At 38.4% G+C, this 27,990-nt stretch overlaps 1 protein-coding gene across 1 annotated transcript; it reads left to right on the top strand.

The window, feature by feature from the left end:
- Positions 1 to 1,088: 1,088 nt before the first annotated feature.
- MRPL3 (mitochondrial ribosomal protein L3) lies at positions 1,089 to 27,612 on the top strand. Its single transcript, XM_082277811.1, has 10 exons — positions 1,089 to 1,183; positions 2,952 to 3,130; positions 3,999 to 4,090; positions 4,883 to 4,981; positions 8,858 to 8,957; positions 10,821 to 10,881; positions 16,643 to 16,751; positions 18,447 to 18,524; positions 19,537 to 19,614; positions 27,049 to 27,612. Exons 1-10 carry the CDS (start codon positions 1,113 to 1,115, stop codon positions 27,196 to 27,198), a joined length of 1,017 nt encoding a protein of 338 aa, XP_082133937.1. The 5' UTR covers positions 1,089 to 1,112; the 3' UTR covers positions 27,199 to 27,612.
- Positions 27,613 to 27,990: the final 378 nt, after the last annotated feature.

The raw sequence follows: 27,990 nt of genomic DNA, 5'->3' as shown, positions 1-27,990 counted from the left end.
CAGTGGTGGAGAAGATGGAGTAGTGGGGTAAAGAGAAGCAAGGACAGATTCCAGCTGACCATGCTGAAAGCTCATGTGTCTTTATAAAAAGAGATTTCCGCCAACACCAAAAGGGAATCCTTGCTATCCTATCTACTGCTCTCTCGGCTGTGCTGGTTGCCTGCTCAGAAAAGGAAAAAAAGGGTGAGTCAATTCTGAATACTGATGAAAGCCAGACCTCCCTAAAGCCAGAATGTCATAGGTACCATCCCTGTGCCAGGCTGCCCAGAACCCTCTGCCTGACCCACCTACTTTAACTTTACCGTAACCTTCCCTGGCTACACTATTAAATACACTTCCCATAAACGCTGTCCTCCCGCCCAGCCACTTGCTCACAGCCCCTAATCATAGAGCCATGGGATCATCCAGGTTGGGAAAGGCCTCTAAGATCATCGAGTCCACCCATTATCCCATTACGTTCTCTGGGCAGCCTGTTCCAATGCTTAACCACCCTTTCCGTGACTAAATTTTCACCAATACCCGATCTAATCTTCCTCTGCCACAACTTGAGGCCGTTTCCTCTCGTCCTGTCGCTCATTTTCCTGGGAGAAAAGACCTGACGTGGTTAAACCCCGCGACCCGCACAGGTTTGACACAGCAGAGTCGCTTCTTCCCAGACACCACCACATCCCCGAAGGCATCTGTTCAACACCCGCAGGAAGGTTTTGAGTCCATCGTCCCGCAACCCTGTGTGCCTAAGTAGTGTTTGCCAGCGATAAACCCCACCAGCCGCTGGCATTTTCCCGTTTTAGACACGTGTGCGTTGGATTTTACTGGCTGGCGGCTGGAATACAGGCAGAGAAGGGATGGAAAGGCTGCGGGGGGGGAGAGGCTGTCCATGGCTATTTGTGCATGTCCTCGCCCTTGGGTGAGCTATTCCCCCCGAGTCAGAGTAGCTCAATCGGTCACGGGTGCTGCAGCCCACGCCTTTGGGGTGATTCGGGAGTCTTTATGTCGACTCTTCAGCTCGGCGCCCGCGGGGCCGGAACTGTCTGTGCGGGGCAGCACGGAAGGTTTCCAGCGGCGGACGCGGCAGGGCCGGAAGGCGGCGGCGGCTCCGCCGGGGTGGCGGCATGGCGGGCTGGGGGCGGCTGGCCCGGCTCGGCGGGCGCCTTTGGGCGGCGGCGGCGGCTCCCGGACACAGGTAGCGGCACGGCTGGGAGGGGAAGGGGCTGCTGCGGGGGAAAGGGGGGGGAAGAAGAGGAGGCAGGAAGAGCGGGGAGCAGGGCGTGGCTTGGCCCGTGTTGCAGCCCCGAGTAAATAGAATCGTAGAATGGCCGGGGTTGGAAGGGGACTTTGAAGAGAATCTAGTTCCAACCCCCCTGCTGTGGGAAGGGACGCCTTCAGCTAGACCAGGTTGCTCAGAGCTGCATCCATCGTGGCCTTGAACGCTGCCAGGGATGGGCCATCCGCAGCTTCTCTGGGCAACCTGTTCCAGTGCCTCACCACCCTCACGGTAAAGAATTTCTTCCTAATATCTAATCTAAGCCTACTGTCTTTCGGTTTGAACCCATTCCCCCTTGTCCTGTCACTACATGCTCTTATAAGTAGTTTAGCCTCGTGTTTCCCGTAAATTCCCTTCAGGTACTGGAAGGTGAGGGGCACCTCAGCGGCCCTTGTCCCTCGGCGGCCTCTCCCTGCCGCTGGGCGCCGTCTCTGGTCGCCCTTGGAGAGGCCTCTGTGTGCGGTCTGGAAGCTTTGCTCGTGCAGAGGTGGTGGTGCCGTGGGTAGTGCTGGGCCACTCCAGCCGTAGAAGTAGCCCCAGCCTTGGAAATAGCCCCAGCCTGCGTGGGAGTTATGGCAGGACAGGCGTGTTCGCCTCCAAAGCATCTTCGCAGCATTGTGATCGACTTGACCTGTCGTGCTTTGGGTCATCTTGGCCTGCTGACCACGTGCATTCACTACCTGTATTATTAAATACCCTTCTGTTGGCGTTGCAGAGGACTGGAGAGCATTCACACCTTTTTTAGCCCTCATAAAATTTATGGCAGGACACTGAGCTGTTTAGCAGTGTTGTTGGGGCTGGAAGGGAGCTGCGGAGCCAAGTTCCAAGCTGAGTTCTTTCTCACAATGTGGCCAGCCCTGAGGTTGGTCAGGGCATTGTGGTTTTGGGACTTGAAAGCCTCCAAGGACTGAATCAGCACAGTCCCTCTAGACCTCAGTGCCAGTGTTTGATTGTCTTCAGGCTGAACATTGTTTCCTTATGTGAAATCTGAATTCCCCTTTTCGGTTTTATACCACTTCTCATTCTCCTGGCATGCACCTCAGTGAGCATGGCCTGCCTTGATCTTGTCAGTAGCTTTCTCACAAATTATTCCATGCCACTTCTGAATGGGACTGTGCATTTCTGCTTTTGAATTTCATTGGGTTCCTTGTTGGCCAGAGGGACACCCTTGAGCATCATCCACTGCTCCCTTCAAACTTATGAAGGGAGCACTCATCCTCTCTTAGAGGCCACTGATAAACATATTAAACAGGACAAGTCCTTGAATAGACTCTTGAAGAAATCTGCTTGTAACTGGTCTTCTAGTAGAGTCCAAACCATCAGCTGTGACTCCTTCAGCCCAGTGATCCAGCCAGGTTTTTGCTCACCTGATAGCCTACCTATCCATGCCATAACACCCCATCTTGGATAGAAGGATGCCACAAGAGATTGTTTTAAAAGGTCTTGCTAAAGTTAAGGTAAACAGTACCTACTGTTATCTCTTTATTCATGGATCTAGCTGGGGGGTTTTTTTGTCTTAAAATGAGTGGTTGGTTGCTTTGTTGTTGGTTCTCCCCTTCGGTATAATTCAGAATACTTAGTCAAATGACAAAAAATTAGGTGCTTTATAAATTAGATGTAACATACATGTTATGAGACATTTTTTGTACTGATAAGATGCTTAAAACCTTTTCCCGCCACTGGAAAGGGGGCAGCTGGGCTTTGTGGTCAGACACATCAACAGCTCTACATGGTGGCATGAGCATCTTTCTGAAGAGAATGTGGAGTTCCTCAAGAAGGCAACTGCAGAGGAGTACAAAGCTCAGACAGCCAGCAAGCTGTGCCCTCTGAAGGATGAGCCATGGCCACTGAACGAGTGGACACCAGGTGAGAAAGTATCTCTTCTGAAATACCAGATTCATGCTTAAATTATTATTGTTGTTGCATTCAGTAACACCAGGATTGTGTCTTGTGAAGTATTCTCCTTTTGGCTTTCACATCAATCATTCAATACATCTCCTAGTAAATAAGTAAATAAGTAAATGTAATATGTCAGTTCTCTAAAAAGCATTTAAAATACTACAAGGTGTTAAGAACCTTTTAAGAGCTTTTAGTTCTTAAGTTTGGTCTTTTAGTCCAGCACTTGGCCTGTCCCACTGCTGTACAACAAGTTAATAAATTAAGAAATCGTCAAAAAAATCTCCTTGGAATATAAAGTATATGAACTTGAAAATGTTCTTGTTAATATTGCTGGACGCTAAAGAAAAAGTGTTGTATATAATACATCCCACTTCAGGTCTGTGATTATAAGTTCTTATGGGCTAGAGCACAGTATTTAGTTTTTGAGCTTTCAAAAGGGTCACATCATTCGTGTGGCAGACTTGACGGGTTGCCTTTGCAAAGACTGGGGTGGGAGGAACCTCCTACAGTTAACTTTTCAATAGTTAGAGCCAATATTAGAGCCAAGTATTTCAATATTAGAGCCAATTAGTTGGCTCTAATACATGGGCATTGTATTTCTGAAAAAAAACCAAGCCAAAAGTAGTTGCATTTTCTATCAAACACAGCTGAAACAGATGGAACTTTACTGCTGGTGGGATTAAAAACCCCCCACCTACCCGCAGGGACTTACTGGTGTTTTCTCTCCTTCACCTCCTTAGGAAAGATCAGAGGTAATGGGACTTTGGAGATTATTAGATGAACTCTTTCAATTATTAAGTGTGAATTTGCATCCATGTTCTGTTTTGATTTACAGATTCCATCAGAGTTGGTGTTGTTGCAGTAAAACTGGGAATGATGCCAATATGGACCAAATCAGGAGAAAAACATGCTGTCACACTACTTAAGGTGAAATAAATCATCATGAATTTCATCTCCTATACTGTATTCAGATTGTAAACCAGGTGTTTCAAGCAAAAGTGAAACTTAGTACTTGTACAGAGTAGGAAGTCCTGAAAGAAAGTAAAGATTTCTTTCACTCCTGTTTAGTACCCCATGCCCATTCTGTTTATATATGAACTTTCTAGGAGTGGCCTGCCTGCTGCCTCAGCTATTCAAAGGCTGCAGAGCTGTGATTGGTGTTACCTAGGTGATGCAACAAATCTGGGGTTAACTATCCCACTTCACTTCTTTTATTTTTCCACCTGCAGGCATGTTGGGATTAGTTTCACCTTGGTTTCTGAGCCTTTGTAGCTCTGAAGCTGCTTCTTCATATTCTTTGGCAGCTGCTGTTGTGATGAAGCCTTTTGCTGACTGGTTGCTGCCATATGAGGAGCCACTGCTGTGAAGGCCATCAGGTTTACAAGGCAAAGGAGCAGGAGTCTAAAATGTGGGCTCTTACTGTATGCTTTGCATGCTTACAATAGGGATTTTGCAGATCTTGCATGCAAAAGGTGATTATAAAAGTTTATTCAATTTCTAGAGCACTTCTAGAGAAATTAGTTTGCATTCTACTGGGGTTTTTTTCTAAAATAAGCCTTCAGTTCACTGGAAAAGCAATGTCAATGGTAAAAAGTAACACTCTCTTACTTGTAGGCTTTATCTTCTGTTATGAAAACAGAGACTGACTTCCTTTATTACTGTTGCCTTAAAGTGTACACATCTGCTTATACTCAAGGAAACACTTTTTCTTTTCTTCAGGTTCAAGATTGCCATGTTTTAAGATATGTTTCAAAGGAAGAGTCAGGTGGAAAAACAGCTAAGCTGCTTGTTGGAGGCAAAAATGCATCTCCTTTTTCTGTAAGTGAACCACTTTGGGTATTGTGCTTGTTGTTTCTGTTGTGATTACAATATAAAAGTAGCATAAGTAGACTTCTCTGAAAGATGAATTGGCAGACAAGCGTGCTTTGGAACTGATGTTTTGTCATGTTCACCTTTGCCTTTTCCTAATGTTAGTGTAAAGTCTTGGTTAAGAGAATAGCAAGAAGAACTTTTTGAAAGTTTTGCCTCTTAATTCTCCAGGAAAGCTGTGGGTTTAGGAATTTGCTTTGATGTGCAGTGTCCCATGCTGGTGAAAGGGTTTGAAGGACCATTAGCAGTGTAGAAATGCGTGTTCACCGTGTCTGTGAAGATGCAGTTGAGATGAGAACTGCAAGATGCACACTTTAAGGGCCTGTTGTAAACTTACCCAGCATCATCAGTTGTTTACAAGACTATGTACTCTAGCTTACTCTTCTGTACTGTCTTTTTAGCTGTAGTGCTATTTTTTTCCCCAGGTCTGTTGACATTGTTGAATTTGCCCATAGTTCTGCTAATAAGTAAGTTTAAAACTTAGATGGCATCATGATTGTAGCTCATCACCAGCCATATCAAAACCACCCAGTTGTTTAGACATCCCAGTTGCTTGATGTGGAATTCCCAGATACCTTCAGTGGCTGAGATTGTCTAGCGGAGCTGTCATTCCTCAGGATGAGTTATAGATCAAGCAGGAACAAAGCATTCCCCCAAAGGATAGCAGTTTCTGTGATGCATTCTTTTTGTAAAAATACAATTTGTCACTTCTTGCAGTGTCCTGACATTCATTTGTCTGATTTAGGCCAGTAAAAAAATCCCAGGGCTTGTGACTGCTAAGCAGATCATTTCAGTTCGTGATTGTGGCTTTTTGAGGACATAGATTTCCCTTTTTCAAACAGATGGTTGTCCAGGGCCTCAAAATTAATCTGTGTACTTGTTTCTGCTTTAGTAGAGGTGAGAGAAGAAGGACGTTTTTTCATTTGATGGATGTGTTGGCTTTTTTAATATATTCTACTGATTTTGAACAGGCTTATACTTCAAGGTACCATTCTTTTATTCAGTGGGTTTATGCCACATTTCACTATTACAGCTTGTACTTTTCAGGTGTCTATCCTGTCACTTCAGTCCATTTCCACTTTCCAGGTATGACATTCTTCCTGGAAAAATGACAGCTGTGTTTTTTCTTTCCTGTTACTTTGGTCTAAGACATACAAGAGTCATGGGAATAATAATTTTCAAGTTGTATTTTGCCCATTAGACTCCTTAGAGTTGATCTTTTCATGAAGATGATGTTACCAGTACTCCAGTATGTTGTCAGAGTAGAAACATGCCAGAAGTAAAGAGGCATAAAGAAAACTTCTTTTTAAACAGCCACTATGAACTAAGAAAACTTCTTTGAAACAGAACTACCTGAAAAGTCAACTCAAGAATGTTTTAGTAGTGTGAGTTATGTTAAAGACTTTCTTTGGGCATAACTTTTCCCACATTAGCTCCTATTAATTTGGTTGAACTTAGACTCATTTTAGTAAAGAAATTAATTAAATATCCTTTGAGTAATCTTTGGTGATTAATCTCAGGTCCTGGCCTGAGACTGAACTGTGTATTATTATTATACTGAGTTCTGTATTATTATTTTTGATACCATCATTGTATAAACTAGATAATTCCTAAGGAAGAATTTGGCATGCTGATTCTAAGCAGTTTTACTTGTTAAGGTGCTAACAAGTGATGTATTTCTGTGGTTCAGCTGCAAGATTTGATCATTGTTTTCCTATGTTTATCAGCCTTTTTATGTGTTTCTTTTCTCTCTGAAGTGTCAGAAGTGAGATTTAAAAGAAAGGTGAATGATACTGTCTTGTATTAGCATAAGCAATTTCTCTTTTGTTAATTCCTCCTAGGAACATCTGTCTTCCTCAGATTCCTCACAGCTAGTGATTTTTAATTAAGTCAATCAAAAGATTCCTTCAGTAATTTTGCTAACAAAGAATTTCCTGTATTTCTTTGGAGTGTCAAATTGCTTTAAAAACCGATAAGGAGTATTGCATTTTTAACAGCTTTATTTTTCCTTTCTTGCTTGATGTATGTCACTCTGTTATAGGTGAACAGATTTTTCATGACTTTTTAATTCAAAATTATGCTCAAAAGTACAGTTCTGTCAGTGCATAAACTTTTTTTTTTTCCAGAAATATTTTATAGACTTCCTATAATACTGGAAGATATTGTTGGTGTTTTTAAAAATTAAGAGCATCTGAGAATTCACTCAGTGTTCTCCTCTTCAGTATTGCTTTTTAGGAAGGGTTTGTAAAGACTGCAGTGTTTTGTTTGTGAAAATACATCTCTCTGACTTGACTGTTTGAAGAGGAGGTGCTGTTACAGTAGAAAAGTGCAAGGCTACAGCCTAGAGTAGGACTCTTGAGATGTAAGTGAATTTTACCCTTTGACTTCACAGCTTTTCTTCAGCTGTGGTAGCTGTTTCCAGCCACCCATGCTGAGCACAGGGCTCCCCTTGGTGTAGCTAAAGGCAGCAGTTTTACATAACTGGAAATAAAGGATTGATATACAGGCACTTACTAGAAAGGCCATCTCTTTATTTTTCATTCTCACATATGGTTCTGCAGATTAATACAGTTGTTCCACTGATCCCTCAAGTATTTGTGGTCTTAGGAAAGATTTTTTTATGTAGTCGATTTTGGTTTTTTAAAGGTATTCGGTGTATTTTGTACTGTGACCTCAAGTTAAGAAACCTCTTGAAAAACACTTCGCTCTCAAAGACAGATTCATAAATTTTCTGGGTTTTCTAATCAGAGATCCCCTCATCATCTTGCTTCCTCATTCTTCATAAAACTCCCTCTGTTCTTTTAATACTTTTCAACAAATGTTTGAAAACTAAAGAAAGGACTGCGTGCAGATTTTCAAAACTGTGTTTTCAAATAAGTAACTAAGTAACATTTTTAAGTTGTTCACACTATTTGGTCTTAAAATACACAAAATAATTTTTGAGAGAGAGGGAACTACACAGAAGTTTGGAGAGAAGCAAACCTCAGAGATGAGATTATCCAAGTGTGACAGAATTGTTAGATGCTTAAATTGCTTTCTACCAGAATTCATTTGAAGGAAAATCAGCTGCATCACTCTTTTTCCTGTGGCCACAATTTTCCTGCATCACTGTTTCTGTTGCTTGGTTTCATCTCAGTGGTCTGATGTTCTGTGAGATGTCTTGTTTAAAACTGCTGAGAATAGTTTTAAGTACTTTTAAATTTGTCAGACTCATCTGAAAAGAAGATCCCTGCTTTAGTAAGTCAGCAGTGGTTTGACACTGAGTGTACTTGCTGTATCTTAAAAATACTTGGATCATAAACTTGTTGTCATTAATTTTTCTTTTTTTGCCCAGAGACTGAAAATTTTCTTCTCTGGAAGTTTAAGCATTTCTAAAAGTTTCTGCAAGAAGAGAATTTGTTTCTATGGTTTTCTTTGTTAAATAAATTCTATTTGTTGTGGTGTGGAACTAAGTCATCAGAAGCTTTGAAAAAGAGAACAAACTTTTAAATTACTACAAAACTCCTTGTAAGCCATGAAAAGAAAGTAGTATCTTTTATCTACATTCTAAATGATTGGTTTCCCTTTCCTGATCTTTGATATCTTCACATATTTCTTGTTTATGTTAGGTATCAGTAGGGTGACTACTTGAGAGAAAATAAAAGACAGACACAGGAGTTTTAAAATAAATTTTATGGAGAGATAAAACACAAGCCTCAAGATGAAATCTGGTATGATATATCTGTTTCTCTGAATGATGTTGACGGTCTGTAATCATTTTCTGTGCTAGGTTGATCCTTGGGTATTTTAAGATGACTTCTTTTTTATGGCTGCTTTTTGTTACAGAAACCAGAGTCTGCACATGAAATTTTTAAAGAAGCTGGAGTGCCACGGAAACAGAAAGTTACAACATTTAATGTAACAGATGATGCCATAATTAAGCCAGGTAATCTTTTTGAGCTACCAAGTATTATGTGCACAATCCTTTAACATCTGCCACTTGTAGACCTAAAGGAAGTTACGATGTGTGTTTCAGTTTTGTTTTTTATAGAAGTTGCTGAATTCTTTGTCATTAAGCACAAGCAAACTTCTTTCATAGGGAAAATTAGAAAATGGGGTTTACTTTCTAGTTGAGATGTAGGCTTTTTCCTGGATACTGTGTTTCCATTGATTAGTAAATTAGTCCAATCCAAATTTACTGATCTGAACATTGAGTTAAGAAGTAAATGTCTGTAACCTTGACTGACTTGTTGGGCATAAATATGGATACAGTTACAGGAAGTTCTGTGTTTATCCTAATGAGAGAGACACAAAATTTTGTGGTAATGTTTCTCAGGACCCTGAAATAGCAGGTTTTTTTTTCTTCTTGCTGCATTCAAAAGTAGGACGATGGCTGCTTTTTCTGACAGGTTGTAAAATAAAACATACTGAAACATGTTTTATAACAAACATTCTCACTAAAGAGCAGTACTGGAAGTTTGGAGATCAAATGAAAAGCTTTAAGTTTCTGAGGTTTTATTAGGTAGTGTATTAAGTTGCATTTATTTTGTGGTTTTTGGTAGTTGCAGGTATTTTCTGAAGACTTATATAGGGCAGGAAATTCTAATGTAGTGCCATTAGTGGAGCTTTTTGCAAGACCTTTTTAAGACAGTGCAGATAAAAATCAAATCTGACATAAAGAGGTAGTCTGGACTGATAAATGGAAGCAATAGCTTGAGATAAAGCAGAATTGCAAGTTTTTGATAAACTGGTTTTGCAGGGTGTGTATTTTGTACATAACATCCTTTATGTGCATGGGTTTGTGTCAGTTGACAGTTATCCCAATGTGTGGATTGTGTAAATATAACATGAAATAATGTGAGGGTTTTTATGCTTGAGACTTCCGAGAGGTTTACATCATTTCAGTTTGCATTCATACAGATCTGAGAAAACATGAAAGCAATTGAAAAAACATGAAGCAATTAGAATTTCTTTTTTTTTTAAATGGATGTATAACAGACTAAAATAGAAACTGAAATATGCAGCCACATGGATCTTCAGGTTAAAGTTCATTTATAATGAGCTAAGTCACCAGATTTGCTTTGTTGGGTTTTTTTAAGGTGCTAAATGAAAGAATATTGCACTTGGATGAAAAAAAAACCACTGAAGACAAAACAAATCTAAAATTAATATTTTGATACTGCAAGTACTTAAGGAATTAGTGTAATTACAGTGAGGTGAGTGATGTCACTGACCTACAGTAGCACTGTTTCTGCTAAAGGTTAGTGTGTAGACAATTTCCCAGTGGATGAAGCTGTACTTTTGCCACAGTCTTTAGTTTGGAAACGCTTCATCTTAATAGAAGCATTGCAAAATTTTATTTATTTTTTTATTCTTAACCCCATTTTTTAAAGTAAGTGGGGGGGGTTGTGGTTTTTTTGGTTTGATTTATTTTTTAAAAAACCTTGTGAAGTGCTAGTAGTTCTAAGTGCAGCATAATCTGTTTTCTTGGTAAGCATGTGTATTATGAGTCTTAACTAATTAGACACTGGGTTTTGGTGGTGTATGAAGGGCAGTGTATCTGACTAAAGCCTTGACCCTTCCTTCCTACTTATCTGAAATTGGATTAGGACCTGAGAAGTGTGCTTAAATAGTAAATACAAAGCATCTATTTCAGTCAGTGAGGTTCATAAAGAGGAACAAATAAGATGTAAATAACAAGTTTTGTTTCCTTTCCTGTGACTGTAATGTACCCTGGAGGATAATGACTGGCTAGTGGTTTGAGGATTTTAGCACTTAGTTGAATATGATCTCTGCTCTTCTTTTGCAGGTACTCCTTTGTATGCGGCTCACTTCCGCCCCGGGCAGTTTGTGGATGTTACTGCAAAAACGTAGGTTCCTGGGGATTTAATGTGTGTTAAATCTCTCCCTAAGAGACCAGTTGATTTTTTTTTTTTTCCTCCCTCTACTTTGGTTTGAACCCATGGCTCACAAAAGCTGAAGTCCAATTACAAGGGTGGTGACAGGAAATTGACACCCATTCACTCATTGGGTCAAAAATATCAAAGTATCTTTCTTGATGAGGCTTACTCTTGATTTTGAACAAGGCAGGTAGACAACTAATACTATTAAGGGTCAGGTTCTGCCACATGTGTTGTCTCTCACATCCACTTGATTAGCACAGGCAGAGATCTATAATGCAGTATTTCTGGTATGTGAAAATGGAGAATAAATGCTGAAAGGCATCAGTTCCCAAAAAGACTGCTTGATTTTAATTTGGTGAAGAGATGTGAAGAGAGATGTGGACTGAAAGGAAAGCAAAAAGATAGTCAATACATTTAGCAGTGTAACAGAGCTGTCACATTCTTTTTTCTCATTTTCTCTCATATTCCAGCTCATGTCCTTGCCAGCAGTGGCTAATGATCTTTAATGTGGGAGGAATGATTTCCTCTCAGACCACTGCAAATGCCAAATTAGAGCTCAAGCAGTAGAGGGTATCAACAGAAAAACTGGCATCTTGTGGCAAAGATATGGTCATGGCTCTTGAAGTACATCTGTGATTTCCCTTGACCAAGAGAACTCCTGTCTGCATATTCCAGTGTCGTGATACAAAGATAATATTTTCCATTACATGCTGTCTTTTCTCTGCAATGGAGATAGTACTGCAGTTATCTCACATATGTGTGAGACTCAAGTCCAATACTCACAGGGTTTTGTATATAAGGGGAAAACAGCCATATCAATAGAGCTGAGTATGCAATTCTAATACTCCTTACTACTTTTATGAGGGCACCCTATTGAGAAAAGCAGTTCAAGGAATTGACTGGAATTAGTATTTTTTCCATGTCAGACTTTCTTATGCAATACTTAAATCTGGCAATTATTCATTCTGCTTCTAAGTTGCATTCAGTGAGCATCCTGTAAGAGACCATAGCTTGTTTGCAAAACAAAGCACATGATCATTAGGAATACAGAGTGAATTGCAGCCTTCCAGTACCTGAAGGGAGCCTGTAAGAAAGATGGAGAAAGACTATTTACAAAAGCATGTAGTGACAGGATAAATGGCTTCAAACTGAAAGTAGCTTTAGGTTAGGTATTTGGAAGAAATTCTTTACTGTGAGGGTGGTGAGGAACATCAGAAATTTTGTCACTCCCAAGAAAAACGCCAACAGTAGTTTTGTTGGAAACAGACTAGAATTGAGTGGTGATTCTGGAGTGTTCATGGTTTATTTAAGTTTTGCTCAGTTGATAGGGTAATCTGAGGCTGAATCTGAGCACTCCATTTGCCTGAAATGATTTGACTAAGTAGTTGGAATACTTTTCCCTTGTAGCATCTAAATAATGGTCTTTTAAATTAACTGCATTTGAAGAGTTACTTGCAAAATAAATTGTTGCTTAATTAGAGTGCTTTATTTGAGCAGCTTTCTAAATGAAAGTTGTCTCATTAGGTATTGGCATTTTACTTGTATCAAACCTGGAAAACGAGGTTTTTTGCAAAATTGGGTGGTTGACCTGAACATCTGCTTTCCTGCTGGTGAGACCAGAACAACTGTAATTAAACTCTATTTTTAACTCTACAGAAAGATTGTTTTCCTTTCATTTAACTCTTGTGTGTCTTAGTTTTTCATATCATCATTGCTGCCTGTGATTCCTTTCTGGGAATCAGGTAATGCTTCACTCAGTGAACCCAAGTAAGCTAAGTCACTAAATGGCATCTGTTGAAGAACAGGGGCATTACACATTTCAAATCTAGTTTTATAAGTCTTGTGCATGTGGGGTTTTGTGTTCAGATATGGTGTCTCATGGTACTGTTAGAACAAAAGCACACAGCCCTTGATTCAAACCAAGACAACAAGTAGAAGATTTCTTAGCATGGTATCACAACAGGATAAGTAGGGTGTCAAACACTCTACTTCTGTGTAGGTTCTTGGTTATCGTATTTCAGATACTGTAGATAACTTGATTTTCTCTGAGTGGATTTTAGTTATTTATTCTGTGAAGTTAAGATATAGTACTGGATTAACATTCCACTTTGACAGATCTTAATGTTTTTTGAAAAGTTCAACTGGCTGATGTTGAGTTTCAATAATTATTTTTCTTTTATTGGTGGCACTCACTGAATGTATTACACCTAGTAATTTTTTAAAAGGGCAAAGGGGGCAATTAAACAACCTGAAATTAAATGAGTGATATTAATAGCTGACACCTGGTGTCTGTTCAGAAATCAACAGGAATATAATCTTACATAATATTCATTATTTTTGTCAGAATAAAAAAAGTTTAAGAAAACTGTGAACTGTATAAACCCTTCTCTGATTTTTCCATAGTATGTCTTGAACAGCATGCATCTTAAGTTCTCTTCGTAGTTTAAATAAGATACAAACTAGCTTCAAAAGCACTTTGCATTTCATTCAACGGGAAGAATGTAAAATCTTTGCATTAGAACTACAGATAAATTTTGAATCATGGAAAATTTACTCAAATTTTTTTGCATATAGTGGAGAAATCCACCACGTGTCTGAAAACAGATCTTACTCACATCAACTTAGGCTGTAAAAACACTGTTCTTTAGAATGCTTGAGGTATATTGGGTCAACTGTGTAGTTGGCCAGTTCTAAATTTTATTATAAACCAGATGTTAGTAGTTCCTTACTTTATCCAGATTGAATGTAAAGTTTCAAATAATGGTGTAGTTCTTATTCTGGTTCCAGCTTTATTCCAGATAGAGCATGAGTTGAGTAAGAAATATACACTGTGCAATTGTTTCTCCTCTTGGCATATATTTAAAGAACATTACACTTTTTTTCCTTTTTTTAATCAAAAGCGCCAAAATGAAAAAAACCTGTAGCTGCTTCTGATTTAGTTATTTCAGTCATGATGGCTGTGTCATATTGAATAGAAAATTAATGTCAGAAAGTCATAAGGTAAAATGCCCTTGTAGGTAATTGAGTGCTTTTTACAAACAAAAAGTTAAACTAGTCTGAAACATTATTGAACTAATACAGTGAAAAAGCCTTGATAGGTAGTAAAGAATTGCACATTATAAAATACTCTAAATTTCAGCATTGCAATATCTTTCCTTGGCTTTAGGCAGAATATTTCAGAGGCTGAAGATTCGTTTTCATATTCCAGATTAACAGATGCAAGAGGACTTTCAGGTTTACCAGAGTGCTCTTTTTTTAGTCTGGTCACACATTCTGTAAATTTGCTAAGGCTTCGATATTGTAAAATCTGAGTCTTTGTTCACAGAAAATATGTATGTAATTGGAAAGACCAAGAAGCAACTGAGCATTCTCTATTGCATGAATCATTTAACACTAGCAGCTCTTTATCTTGTGATATAATCACTTCTTTTTGAAAATATCTTATAATATTTGATGTACTAAACTCTTTTTTCAAAATACATCTCTTGCATGTATAAAGTATTTGTGCTTTAAATTTTTTAAAGCCAAACTTACAGTATTATAAATTGTTCATGATAAAAAATGAGCAATCTGAGTGAAATGTTGGTTTCATGACATCAGAGATATATTCTTTGTGACTAAGGTTGACAGTAGTGTTTACTTTTGAAATGGTAGCTTTCTGTGGTTGTGTGGTTTTCTCTGAATTGCAAGGACATTTCTGCAGGTAAAGAATTTTTCATGCTCCATCATTTACCTGCTCACTCTGGTGACTGCACAGCTGCTGTTATGCAACCTGCTTGCAGCTGGGTTTGGAGACTTTGCTAAGTCCATCTTCTAGCTAGAGATGGCAGAAGTAGTCTACTTGGAAAACATGGCCACTAATAGGTAGTTTTATAGAGAAAAATAGCATTTTGGCAGAACAGATAGGAGTTTTCCTATAGCTTAGTTTCTGCATGTATTCCATAGTTACTGATCCCTAGCAATATGAAAACACAAGTTTTGAGCCTCTCTTAAAAGTGTATTTTTCAAACCATTTTTTACAACTATTGCTGTTTACTACTGCAAGGTTTTAAAATAAGCTAATTCTCTCAGAAACTGGTGCTACAAAGCCTTGCATCCTTTGGATTCCTGTCTTGTTTTCCTGATCCCAGGTAACCCAGGTCCTCCCTCCTGCAGGTGCCTTCATTCAGCTTCCTCCCATGGCCCCGACCCCCTTCATATCCTCATGTCCCACCACTGTCTCCTGGCCTGGAAGGGCTTGTCTTGCTGGTGACAACCAGTGGCATCCCTGGCCAGCTGTCAGGTCAAAGGAAGATATCACTACTTCATTAAGTTTTAGCTTTTCCTTAGCCGTAGGTAAGGAGCAAAAAGTAGTCAGGGGCTTCTAACCAGTAACTTCTTTATTCAAACAATTACACATGTTTCTTTGCCAAATTTAACTGGGATTGACCCCTAGGTTCTGAGCAGGGAAGGGAAGACCGGGAAACAGACACCGTGGTTGCACAGCTCTTGTTCTGTTGCAGTTCTGTAGCTTTAGAGAGTCTTTAAGGCTGTTTTTGACTGTGGTTTGATGTGTTCAAGGCAACCAGGACAGGAGTTAGAGGAGAGTTATTCAAGTGGGAAGACGAAAGTTTTCATGAATGTTGGTGTTGTCTGTGTTTGTATGTTCTCTAGTTTTTCATGGCAGGGAGCAGGGAGTCAGCCAAGTGCAGTTCCTGCGTAGAGCGTGCTCTGTGCATGCTCATACCCAGCTTTATTTCAGATGCAAAGTGCCTATATATTTTTATTTTTAATGTAAAGTGCATTAGCAGAGAAAGGATTTCTGTAAATCGGAGGAAAAGGATCCTCTTGCTAAATCAATCACAGGATATTCTGAGTTGGAAGGGACCCACAAGGATCATAAGGTCCAATTCTTTAAGTGAAATGTCCTTACAGGGATGGAACTCACAACCTTGGTGTTAGTAGCACCCGCTCTAACCAACTGAGCTAATTTCAGGTTAAATTAAATAATCATTGCAGCCATAAACAGTGTGGTCAGACTTCTCCTTTTAGACACAGACAATGCCAGTTTAACACACACTTTATTTGGCTTTTCCTTTGTGCAATGATAAGGTGATTTTTACTATTGAGTCTGTTCCTGCAGTAAAAAAGAGAATTCCAAAGCCAGTAATGTTGTCATGTGGCTCAAAGATGAAGGTCGTGGACTCTGAAAATATATTTGATTTGTTAATGTGTTTTAGACATTATTTGTTAGATGAGTACGGATCACAGGAATTACATGTTGTCACTATACACAAAGCTGTTCTCAAGAGATGAGTTTGTTGTAATATGGAAAAGAAATGTTCCTTCTAGCTGTCTCTTTCCTGTCTCAATGCTTAGGCCTGACATTAAGTTGTGGTATATGGTATTTGGGTTTTTGATTGGGTTGTTTGTTTGTTCTGCTGCTCACTCTGTGAAAGGTTTGTTACAGTAACTTTTATTGAAGACAGTCACTGCAAGGAGCATTTTATGTTAGTCTTCTTGCCTGTTTGACTCTCTTCTAGTGCTTCATATTCTGTAAAGCAATCTTCAAGCATTGTGCTAAAATATGTTTATGGTAGAAAATACAGATTTTACTTAAGTATATTCTTCCCTAGGCTAAGCATTGTTAAAGGTAAAAAATCATGAGGCTGACAGAAATTATTGGTTATTGCTAGAAACTTTATGTCCGACTAACCCAGGTTTATTTCTTAATTATTTTCATTTTCAGAATTGGTAAAGGATTTCAAGGTGTCATGAAAAGGTGGGGATTTAAAGGTCAGCCTGCAAGCCATGGCCAGACAAAAACTCACAGACGACCTGGAGCAATATCTACCAATGTGAGGATTCTCATTTCCCATTAAAACATTCTTCAGTGTTTTTAGAACAGCTTACTAAAGCTGAACAAATGTACAACAGCTAGCTGCTACATTTACTCTGTGCTAGCAGGGAATCCCAGCAGCAAAGGAGGTTCAGAAACCTGTATAAGGAACAATGCTGTTCTCTTAGGCCTCGATTTATGAATATTCTGTATTTATGGTGAGTGCACATATTTTAACTGAGCAAATTGGCATATTTTGTAATATAGTGAGAGGAATAGTCTTAATACTTTAAAGAGAATTCTAAGAAGCTTTTATCACAGCATTTATAGATTGGAAAGGATTTGCTCGTTATTTTATACTGCAGCTATTGTACTGTTCTTTGGAACCCTGGTTCCTTTTATCACCTTGCCTGGCATGTGTAGCTGCCTAATGAACTGATCCCCATAATTTAGTAGGGAATTATTCCCAGAAGTGTGTAAGCTTCTATGCATTTCTAAGCAGAGTACAGAGTCATATTTTTACATTTCAAACTATAAATAATATTAGTATAAAAGCTCTTTGAGCAGGCTAATTTCAGACTTTGTCTTATAAAGGCTGTACAGTATCTAGACTGAGCTAAGAGGAATTTTTTGTGAGCTAATTAAGATCAACTGAGTCATAGTACTGAACTGTCTGTAAATTTTTTAGAGAAATTAAAATACAAAAAAGAGATTAATAATGCTCAAGAGAATAGTAAAAGCAAAAAGGCAATGGTCAGTGAAGTTCAAGTAATTGAGAATATAAAAGCATGCATTACTCATTTATAGTCCTCAGTTTCAGCTGTAAAAAGAGTTCTACACCTGGCACTTGTTTTGACTGAAAAATGTAAATATTTGAACACTAAATGCTATTTTAGCAGATGGTATTAATCATTACAAAATAACCCCTCTTTACTCTTCTTTAAAGTAGAATTTCCTAAGCAATAATGCTGGATGTAATTTCACAAAGTATATAGAATGAAAATGGTATTGGAAATAGGTATGATGGGAAGGAAACAAGGTGAAATGATGCAATAGGGGAAAAACAATGCCTTGATAGTACTTTCCCATCTATGGTTGGCCATCTCAGACATTTTTGTAATCCAGGACTGTTGAGTACAGAATCCTCTCCCTAGAACTGCATTGCAGCTGATTTCGTAAAATCATGATTTTTCACAAGTATTAAAAAAATCCGAAAACATTAATGAATAACAGAGAGGTGCAAGATACAAATCCCTTGCTAGCAGTGTAGAATTGAAAATTATTGCACTTTTCCTACCTTTTTTCCCCTTTGTTGCCTAGTTTATACCCAGCCAGTCAAAAATGTGATTCAGAAACTAAGGAATAGCAGAGAAAGGAATTAGAATTTCCATTCTCAAGAATACATGTGTTAAAAAAGATCTGATTGACATCAGAGTAAAAACTCATGGATTAGGGGAGGAGGGAAGCTACAGTGTGTGTGCATCTGTAGATATAAAAAATTTGTGATTGAGGTCAAGTATTTCAGAACACATGTAGAGTAAAACCTAAGCTCCAGCAGGAGGTATTTAAAATGCTTCTCAGGATTCAATTTTTTTGATATTACATGTTTTCAACATTGGAAATATCAGCATATTTTCTCTGGTGCTCCTCCTCAGTTTGTAAGTGTACTACCTCTTGCAGTTAACGTGGTGGTTTTGGCCTTGTTTTTGTCTAGAAAGCTGCCAAAGTTTATCGCGGAAAGAAAATGCCTGGTAAAATGGGTAACATCTACAGGACATCTTTTGGATTAAAGGTGAGTTCTGAGTATACCAGTGTGTGTATAAGGTGGTGGCATTGCCAAGCAATGGTGTCCTGTCTGTCACCTCTGCCAGGATACTGACAGCAGCTGCTTGAAGTAAGCAAGCTGGAGAGACCAGAGCAGAAAATGTGTTCTCCTGTCTTTGCATGGGTTACAAATAACTTACCTGAACATCCTTTGCATTTGTGGTACCCTGAGAACTGGGATTTCAGGTGATGCCTCTGCAACTAGTGTGTTTTTCACTATGTCCCTTGACTTCTGCCTTTGAAGAGGCAGAACAGTCAGGCTTTTGGTGACTTCAGTTAATGCTTTCATGCCTATTCCACTTGTTTATACCCAACCCAAATCTGGGTTGTTTGAAGCTCCAACTTGATCGTGGTCTTTCATGTGCAAAAAGGGGGTTATAGTTTCTCTCCAGATTCAAATTTGTACAGAGCTGCAGCTCCGGGTCTATTAAAGCTACTCTTCTCTGTCTCTGAAGGCAGTTTGCCCAAAAAGCATGTTGACCTCTAATTTGCAAAAAAGTGCTGCTTCTGTTCTCTGTTTACTACAACTAATTTTTTGTAGCATAAAATATGTGTGTTCAGTTGAGCACCTGATTGAGTTAAGAAATTAACATACAGTCACAGGAACATTTTCATGAGGACATGTATTTTATTTTGTCACCTGTGATGGTTTTCAATTTTTCGTGGTTTTCACCATGTTGCTGTTAGAGGGAAAAGACACATGGAAGCTTTGGTTGGTGTTACACTGAACAAAGAGCTGCTTTACCAAATACAGCCTGATCACCAGCCCTTTGAAAGTTTTCAGCCCCTTGCATTAGGAGGTTCTGCACTCCAAGTGGCATGTGAGTGAATTTTGTGGCAAGTTTAGTCTGCAGAACATTTTCTTTCCCCAGAGTACCACAGCTAATTAATTAGTTTGGGCTTTGTTGTACTATTGTTTATAAAACTGGGAGTAGTCTCTAAACAGGGCTCAATGTCTAATTTTTTTTTCTGTTTCCTAGGTGTGGAGGATCAATACAAAACATGACATTATTTATGTAAATGGATCTGTTCCAGGTCACACCAATTGTCTGGTGAAGGTATGTTTGCTAGTTTCAATACTGGGATTAGTGGCTCTTAAGCTCTCTACAACTCAATTTACAAATGGCAGAACACTGGTAGGATGCAATTTCATTTCTTCTGAGGAATTTTGTACTGTTGAATTAAAGGACAGTGGAATCAGTTCCATGAAAGAGAGTGATCAGTAGGGGCAGTGGCTCATGCTCTAAACCCCTTTTTAGCTGTGCACTGAGGTTGTGCATCCATGTACCTTATCTTACACCAGCACAGTTGCTGAAACCCTGTGGTAAGTGTTTCCAGGCTATGTCCCTCCCCTTTGGATGCTAACATGAGCCAGTAGCACAGTGGTGAGATTTCCAGAATATTATTTAAGGGTTGTATTCATGAGCAGAGATACACAGCAAGTCTTGCTTTAGAGGTTATTTAAAGCATTCCCATACCCAGTAGCAGTTACCTTCCCAAGAAGCATTTGAGGTACAGGAAGAGACAGCTGGAGTTCACAATAAAGGTCTGAGTTCCCTTTGAAATCAGTAAAAATGTGTCACTGTTATTTTCTGTGGCAGTTTACAGAATTAATTTCAAATTTTATGGAGATTGTTTCAGTTTTCCATAGACAGTCTTGAAACAATGAAGAGTCTAGTAAGTGTTCTTACAATGTAAATAATTAGCATCAAAGCAAGGAAAGTGCTTTTTAAGGGTCATTTTCAAAAATATTTTTCTTTCTAATTAGGTATATTCTACACATGTGCAAGCACCACTTACTTGGAGGAAGTTGTTTCCTTTCTGACTGAACAGAGTACAGGGTATCAAATGTCTTTGCTATGAAGGACTGTAAAGATTTTAATTTACATGTACCTGTGTATCTAATAGATAGTTTTAAATCCTTGGAAACATTGTAGGGATTTAAATTATTCAGGACTTGAAAAGTTAAAGAGTTCATCAAGTTCAGATGTTTCCAAAGAGTTTGTCTTCTTCTGTTTTATTATGGACATCCAGTTTCTGTTTCTTAACTGTGGAGCAGAACTCCACAGCTACTGAGCTTTACATACAGCAATCCTACCTGTTAAATAGCTGTTCTACCCACAGAAGAATGAAGTTTAATTTGTTTCTGTCACTGCAAATAAGGCCTTTTTTCCTGAGCGAGGTGTCTCTAAACTGTTTTTATTGTAATGTCCCACCCAAGCCTGGAGAGTACATTGTGTGTTTCTCTTCCAAGGTAGTGAATATTGGTTAAGAGGTGTCCGGGCGATGTAATTTTCAGGACAACTTCTGCAAAATTACTGGGCCTGATATCAATTACATAGAATTAAGAGTGTAGTTTGGCTGGCTTTTCATCCACAGATTGGACTGAATGACCTTTTCTTCAACTGTGTTCAAAGTATTTTTTCTAATCCTGAGGCATGAACCTGATTGCTCTATGTCAGTCTGAAATTTAATTAAGTGGGAATTTATTTTAGGATGTTAGTTTTAAATTATAATGTAGGTGTACAAGCAGTATAATGTAGCTGAAAAAATGAGAAATGTTTGATGCCCAGACTGAATTCTTTGATCTTAATAGTTCTTTTTAAGCAAGTTATCCTGGTCATGCTGTTAAAATCCACACTTGGTGGCAAATGCTGGTACACATCTCACATGTTTTATGTGTAAGGATACAACATCTTATGAAGCCTGTGAACACCATACCTGTTTCTACCAGATTATAACTTTTATTCTAACTAGACTCAATAAGCTGATTTTTTTTATTTCTGATTTTAAGTGAGTTAAGAAAACAAACATTTATTACATGCCTGTAATATAAATTGTTTTTAGAAACAAAGCTCTGTGTGTTAATAATGCACATCCTTATGTACACCATGAAGATCTCATTCAAACAAATCGTTCTTCACTTGCTGATCAGACACTGCACACTGTGCTTGGAGAAGAACATACATGGGAATAATGAGGCTTTTCTTCTCTTAGAGCTCCTTTCTTAAGATAATAGAGTATATGAAAAATCTTGACCAAAGTGCTCCAGACTCAAATTTTCATGACATTTAATAATAAATAGCACTGTTTGAGATAAAGACTAAGCAGTAGGTATTATTGCTATTAAGAAATAGGTTTCCAAAAATTGCTTCCATTCTTATTTGGAGATTGAAGGCAGTATGTAGGAAGCAACAGTTCATTCCAGTTCCTTGAGCTGGTGGATCCATTCTGTGGTTTTTTCCTTTTAAGCCATATGAATTACATTGCATTCTTTTTTTTCCCTTATTTTTACAAATATATCTCCAAAGAGTAGAAAAAACTTTAATTATAAACTCAGGCAAAGCAATACTATTTGGTTCTCTAATTTCTGGGGGCTTTCTTCTCCATTTAATCTTGCTCTATCATCTGTGTTGCTTTTAGCTTGCGTAGTGCCTTTCTTCCAGGATGTTTTCTTGTTTGGTTTTAGACATCGACTTTCAATATATTGTTGTATGTTTGTTTGGGTCTGTAGTTCGGGAGAGGAATTACGGGATATTAACAGTCGTACTTACTGTTCATTCCACTGAATACCTGCCTGTAATTAAGTAGGACTAATGTCTAGGGAATTTGAATCCATCTGTCTTTGAGCTCCAGAGTGAAATATTGCATAACACTCTCCTCTTTGTGTGTCTCCAAGAGGAAAGCATTTGTGTTCAGTGCCCACTCTGTGTTGCTTGGTAACCATTAAAACCACAGTGCACCTTTAAAGCATATATTTATTTATATTGTATTTTTGGAAACTTCGTGATCAGCACTGCATTGAGACAGAGATGAAAGACTTAAATTTTTCAAGTTTTCTTTTCAGCAGAATAAAATTGCAGAGTACTAGGATTGATGGATTTGTGGTTTTCATTAGAATCAGCTTTCATTTGATATTGCACACTGAAGTATGCAGGTAAATAACTGACATACTTAATGTTTCTAGCTAACTGGAAAACTAATGAAAAAAGCTCACTTTAGCATGGATGTCTTTCTCAGTTGCAAGGTCTGATAAAATTAAGAAACCTTAGCAGTGTGGTGGAGTGCACAGAGTTCTTCTGTTACAAGAGTAACATTGCAGAGTAAGCATTTGTGAGTTTGTGTGTTGGGCCTGTCAAGATAGCCTACCTCAGGTAACTCCTGTTTCTTTCTGGGGTATCTTCTTAGATCACAGGGCCTATAGTTACCATCTGTAATAGTTTTCTCTTTCAAAAGGTTGTGGCTCTGGATTGCTCTCCCAAGTATATTACCAAAAAGTTCTCTTTCCTGTCATTCAAGAGAGATGCACAGGACTTAATTCCCTTTTTAAGTAGATGCCTTTTAGTGGAGGGGGTACTGTAATATGGTATATTATCATTCAGGATGTTATAGTTTATCTCTGATAGTGTTTTATACCTGCCCTAATTTTAAGGCACCTGATTTTTTTAGGACATTCAGCATTGATCACTTTGAGTGTATCATTTGTAGTGAAGACAGAAATTCTGGCAAGTCTTGTAGCCCATAGGAGTTGCTTTGCAAGTCAGATACTGAACTGGCCTGTTTCTATGCTAGACCTGAGTTAAATTGAAGTATACAAGTTGCTTTAGTATGATGTTCCACTTGATCTAGTAACTTAGGTCTTGAGGTAGCTTATTTTTGTTTGGCTCCTTTTTCTTTGTTTTTTTTTTTTTAAGAGAAGTCTGTAGTGATTTGCATTCTTCTTATTTTATTTCACAATTCCCAGTATTACTGTGCTATGTTTCTAGCTGTTGATGCCTGGCTTGGGTGTACTCTGCTAAAGTTGAGGACACGCAGAAATAGTGTGATTCCTTCAATTCTTTCATATTCTATGTCCTGTGCCTTGGGCCTCATTGATAGAGTTGTGTGGAGGTTTGGGGATTTTTTGTATGGTTGGGTTATTTTTTAAGAAAAAATAAGGCTGGTCAGAAATGGATATAATTCTAGGGTTCAATTTTCATGTCTAGCTTCAAAAATAGCAGAGAAGCTGAGTTAGGTGATGCATGACACCTGGGGAGCTTATTTCTAATCATTTTCTATATTTAAACACATTTTTCTGTTTAGCAAATAGCTTGCATTCTTTGCTGTGGCTGTTAACACAGCCTGAAACCCTGTAAAACTACAGGTGTGAGTTGTGACTTAAGCATCAGTTTTTAACTTTTGTTTAAGACCACATTAAGCTTTTTGTGGTGATAGATTTCTGAGTTTGTATTTGTTTATGCTACCCATTATGCTGTCAGTATAGGGGACATACATAAGTGCAGTTTTATTAATTGTCTGCAAAACCCTTCATGACTGTTCCAAGGATTTTGTGACAAAATACCGACCAGCTCCAATTTCAGCTTTCTCTAGAATTTTTTGTAATAAAATGGCCTGTCAGAGAATATCCTGTAGTGTATATGCCATCATCTGTACATACCATCTATCTGTAGTACAGTCTACTGTAATATACAGTGCTATTAATATAGCAGTTGAGTAAGCCAAGCATTTGTTATATGAGTTATACTGCAAATGCTTTTATGGATTGCAGTAACAGTTTGGACTATGAGCTTGATTCCTGCTGTGGGTGAGAGCTAAATTCACTCTATTTTAATAACACAGCATGAAAACTTAACTCCTTTATTAGGGATGTTCTCAGAAGGTTACTAGGAGGACAGGAAGAGATGTGCTGGGTCACCTGCACTTCTTTTCTGTGTACATGCTTATACAGACAAGTGTAGCTGCTGCTGCTGCACACCATTGAATCCTTTTATACTGTCGTGAAATGATGGTTCAGGAATCTGAGGTAATAGATACAGGAAACCTTTGGTATGCTGGGCCTTTCATGAATGTAAAGGGAGTAATTAATCCTTTTGAGAAGACAGATATACCATATTTTAGTTGCTAATCAATACTTTCAGGTGTAGAATGAAGTTGAGTTCTTTGTTTAAATAGGAATGATAATGATAATACCTGGTAATAAAATAATAATATCTAACTTTTCTAAATTTCAAGGAGAAAGGGGTTCATGGAGTGTGATAGTGATACTCTAAGATAGTGCTTTTTTACTTAAAATTGCATTCAAAAGCAATGAATGTAGAAGAAGATGGAAAAAGAGCAGTAGTTTCACCAGTCAAAAGAAATACTGCATCAATTATACCAATGAAAAGAAAGAGCATATCAGAAGAAAACTGTTTTAATATCAGATGTGGCCTGTGCTTCTGGGATCTGTCAAGCTTCTGAGGAGTTTGGAAGGGGCAAAATGAAAACAGTAGTGTACTCCTCTGAGAGCAACAATGGTCTGTTGGAGATGTTTCATGAGAATCTTAGAACTATTTTAAGAATTCTCCATATCACACTTGAGATACTATCTCCAAAATGCCCCTTAGCATTAATATGTATTTCATACAATGTTAAGTCTGGACAGAAATCTGAAATTCGTTTAGGTAAACTAATGCAGGACTAAGATTAGACTGTTGGATTTGCCTTGAGTTTAAGAGCAGATGTTCTAACTGCTAAATCCTGTCATAAGAAATTGTTTTAAGAAGAAATGGAAAAAAAAATAGGAGGAAAACAAACATGTCAATTCCTTTCATTTTCCGGGTATCCAGAACTGCCTGCAATGACACAGCCTGTATGTAACAGCACATACTAGTTCATGATGAAAATAATCAAAAATAACAAAAACTAGACATGAAAAACATTTAAATAAGATATACATGAAATAAGTAAGTTATCATAAATAAAATAATTTGTTCTAATCTTCCTCATACTCACTCATGTAGGGACCATGAGGGGTTTTGCTGTTGACAGAGAAGTTTATGGTGCATAATAGGATTAGAGAGTAAAGGAGAAATTAGCAAGGGAAATAATAGATAACCAGAGAAGCAATTAAAACGTGTTTTCATATGGTAAAAGAAACGGCCGCGGCATGTTGAAAGGGAAGGATAACATCTCTGAAAATGCCATCCTTCAGGTGGCATTGCTGAAGCTGTCTGACTGTTTCTTCTGAATTCACTGCTGCTGGAACTGTTGCAGCAAAGGTCTGTGGACTTGGACGTCAGCCTAGTTCATTCCATCCAGATACACAGTGTAAATTGGGAACTGCAGGTCTGGCAGTTCACGAGTCTGTAGAGAACACCTCTGTAGAAGGGAAGTGATCTACTTGGAAAGCTACTTAGCCATCCTAACCAGTGCAACATGTTGAGCCCTTCATACCCTCATTCTTAGCAAAAGGTTTTCTTTTGTTTATCAAGCCTGTCCTTAGAAAACTATTGGAATGTCAAATTTATTGTTCATGCCATCTGCAGGAATCCTCATGGACTTTGGGAAAGGTTCAAGTAATAACAGATATGTATGTGGTAAATATAGTGCTGTCAGAAGAGAGCATTCAGTGGGCATAAAATTGTTTTATTTAATTTTTGGCATAAATCACAATTGCCCTATGTGAGGTCTTTGTCCAGCTAAGTAAGAACAAGAGTCCTGTTCTTTAAAAGCCCACCAAAAACTAAGAGGAAGAGCTTATCTTCCCTCTGCTAAAATTTTGTCTAATCTATTTGCACTTTTTTTTTTTAATCCACTTGAGTATAGTGCCTGAGAGGGATTATTACACCTCAGGAGGAGGAAGATCGTATGTAACAATATAGAAAAGAAGAATTTAATTTTAAATCAAATTTCATTGCTGAAGAATTTGTAGCTCTTTTTTTATTCAGAGATACCAGCCTTCTATCTGCTACTGCAGACAAACTGCTTTTTGCTGATAATTCTAGCTACTAATTTGCTTCAGAGATTGGAGTTTCAGGGGCTAGATTTTAAATCTTTCCACATGTAGAGAGGTCACTAAAGGAATTTCTCTGTGGCTCCACAGTTCTTGCAAATGAACTGTCTTAAGGGCTCATGTTGGACAAACTTAGGTACTGATTCCCGAGTGAAGAACTTCAGATGTTTAACTCTGCAGTCACTGAATAGCTCTGCAATAGCCAGAGGGATTGAATACAGCACATGCACATATCTTTGCAAAATTAGTTGCCATAATTAGTTTGCATCACACCTACAAATGCGTGTCTTGTTTGTTGAAGAGGTGATTACACTGCATAATGTAACTTGGAATGTCAGGTAGGAACATATTGTGGGAAATAAGCACTGCTTAAACAAGCTGTACTTCTATTTTAATAACGTTTTAAAATATTGAGCAGTGAATTCATACGAGTAGGTTTTGATTCGCTGCAATGACAAATTTTCTTTGGATTTTTTTTTTTAGTTTTGCTGATTTTGAAAATCTTTTTAATGATGAGTACAAAAGGTTAAATTCGATAGCTAGGGTTGATGTTAAAGTAACTGATATTATACCTGGAATTCTTTAAATAAATGCAGTGTGAATGCTGTTGGATTTTTTCTTATGCATGCAAGCTGAGTTCTTTAAATTCTAGTGTATCACTGTCTGAAAACCTTCTGGAAGATTTATTAACCCTACTCTCTCCTTTCCTGCTTTTTAGGTCAGAGATAGCAAATTGCCTACTTACAAGGACTGCAATAAAAACCCTCCATTCCCTACGTTTTTTGCTGATGGAGATGAAGAACTGCCAGAAGACCTTTTTGATGAGGAGATTTTCCAGTTCAAAGATCCATCTGTCAAACTCACATAATGGTCTTCGCATCTTTGAAAACACACTTTTGTTATTTTCATGAACATTGCAATGATGTATAAAAGTAAGCCTATGAATTGCAGTCTGGCCAACTGACTTAAACACTTCAGGTATTGCCATTTTGGTCAAGTAATCAGATTTCCCACTGTCAGTGTCAAACCTGTACTTAAAGCAACAGGTAAGTCTGAGGGACAGGTTGTAAAGCACATCAAACTGTGTGTCTTCAGTGACCTTTTGTCCTCTGCCTCAGGCTGTGAAAACCTACACAATCCTGAAAAACTGTTGTTTTGAAGATGGTTCCAGTTCATTTTCTGAACGTGAACAAATTCTGTTTCTCTTTTATGTGAAGTATACTGGGCAACTGTGATCAATCAGAAAAAGGTTCCAAATCTGCCTTGGCATCTGAGGTGGGGGGGGGGGGGAATCCATGAAGACTTAATCCAAAATAAAACAAGAAAATGCTTGAGCATTGTTTTGCAGAATGAGCATGTTTTGATTCCTTCTTTTCTCCAGAGCTTTTTTTCTTCCTTTTGCTTTTGTGTTGTGTTGAGTTTAATGTAGCAGATACCAGATTTTCTAGAGGGAGGGTGATGGTGGCCATGTGTAGGGTGAGGGGGTGTCACGTGGGAAACATTCAGGTAACAAAGCAGCACTAAGACTGCAGGGGCCACCTGTTTGTTGCCTTTGCTAACAGCTTGTTCTGAGCTTCACCGAGGATCCCTTGAATGCTCTCTGGAGAAGTCTCTCTGCATCTACCATGGTCTCTGTAATGGATTCTTACAGTGTTACAGG

This window comes from Coloeus monedula (genome assembly GCF_965178545.1).
Source record: "Coloeus monedula genome assembly, chromosome: 1".
Taxonomy (NCBI): domain Eukaryota; kingdom Metazoa; phylum Chordata; class Aves; order Passeriformes; family Corvidae; genus Coloeus; species Coloeus monedula.
The sequence above is the reverse complement of the archived record's forward strand: the minus strand, read 5'-3'. Positions and strand labels throughout refer to the sequence as shown.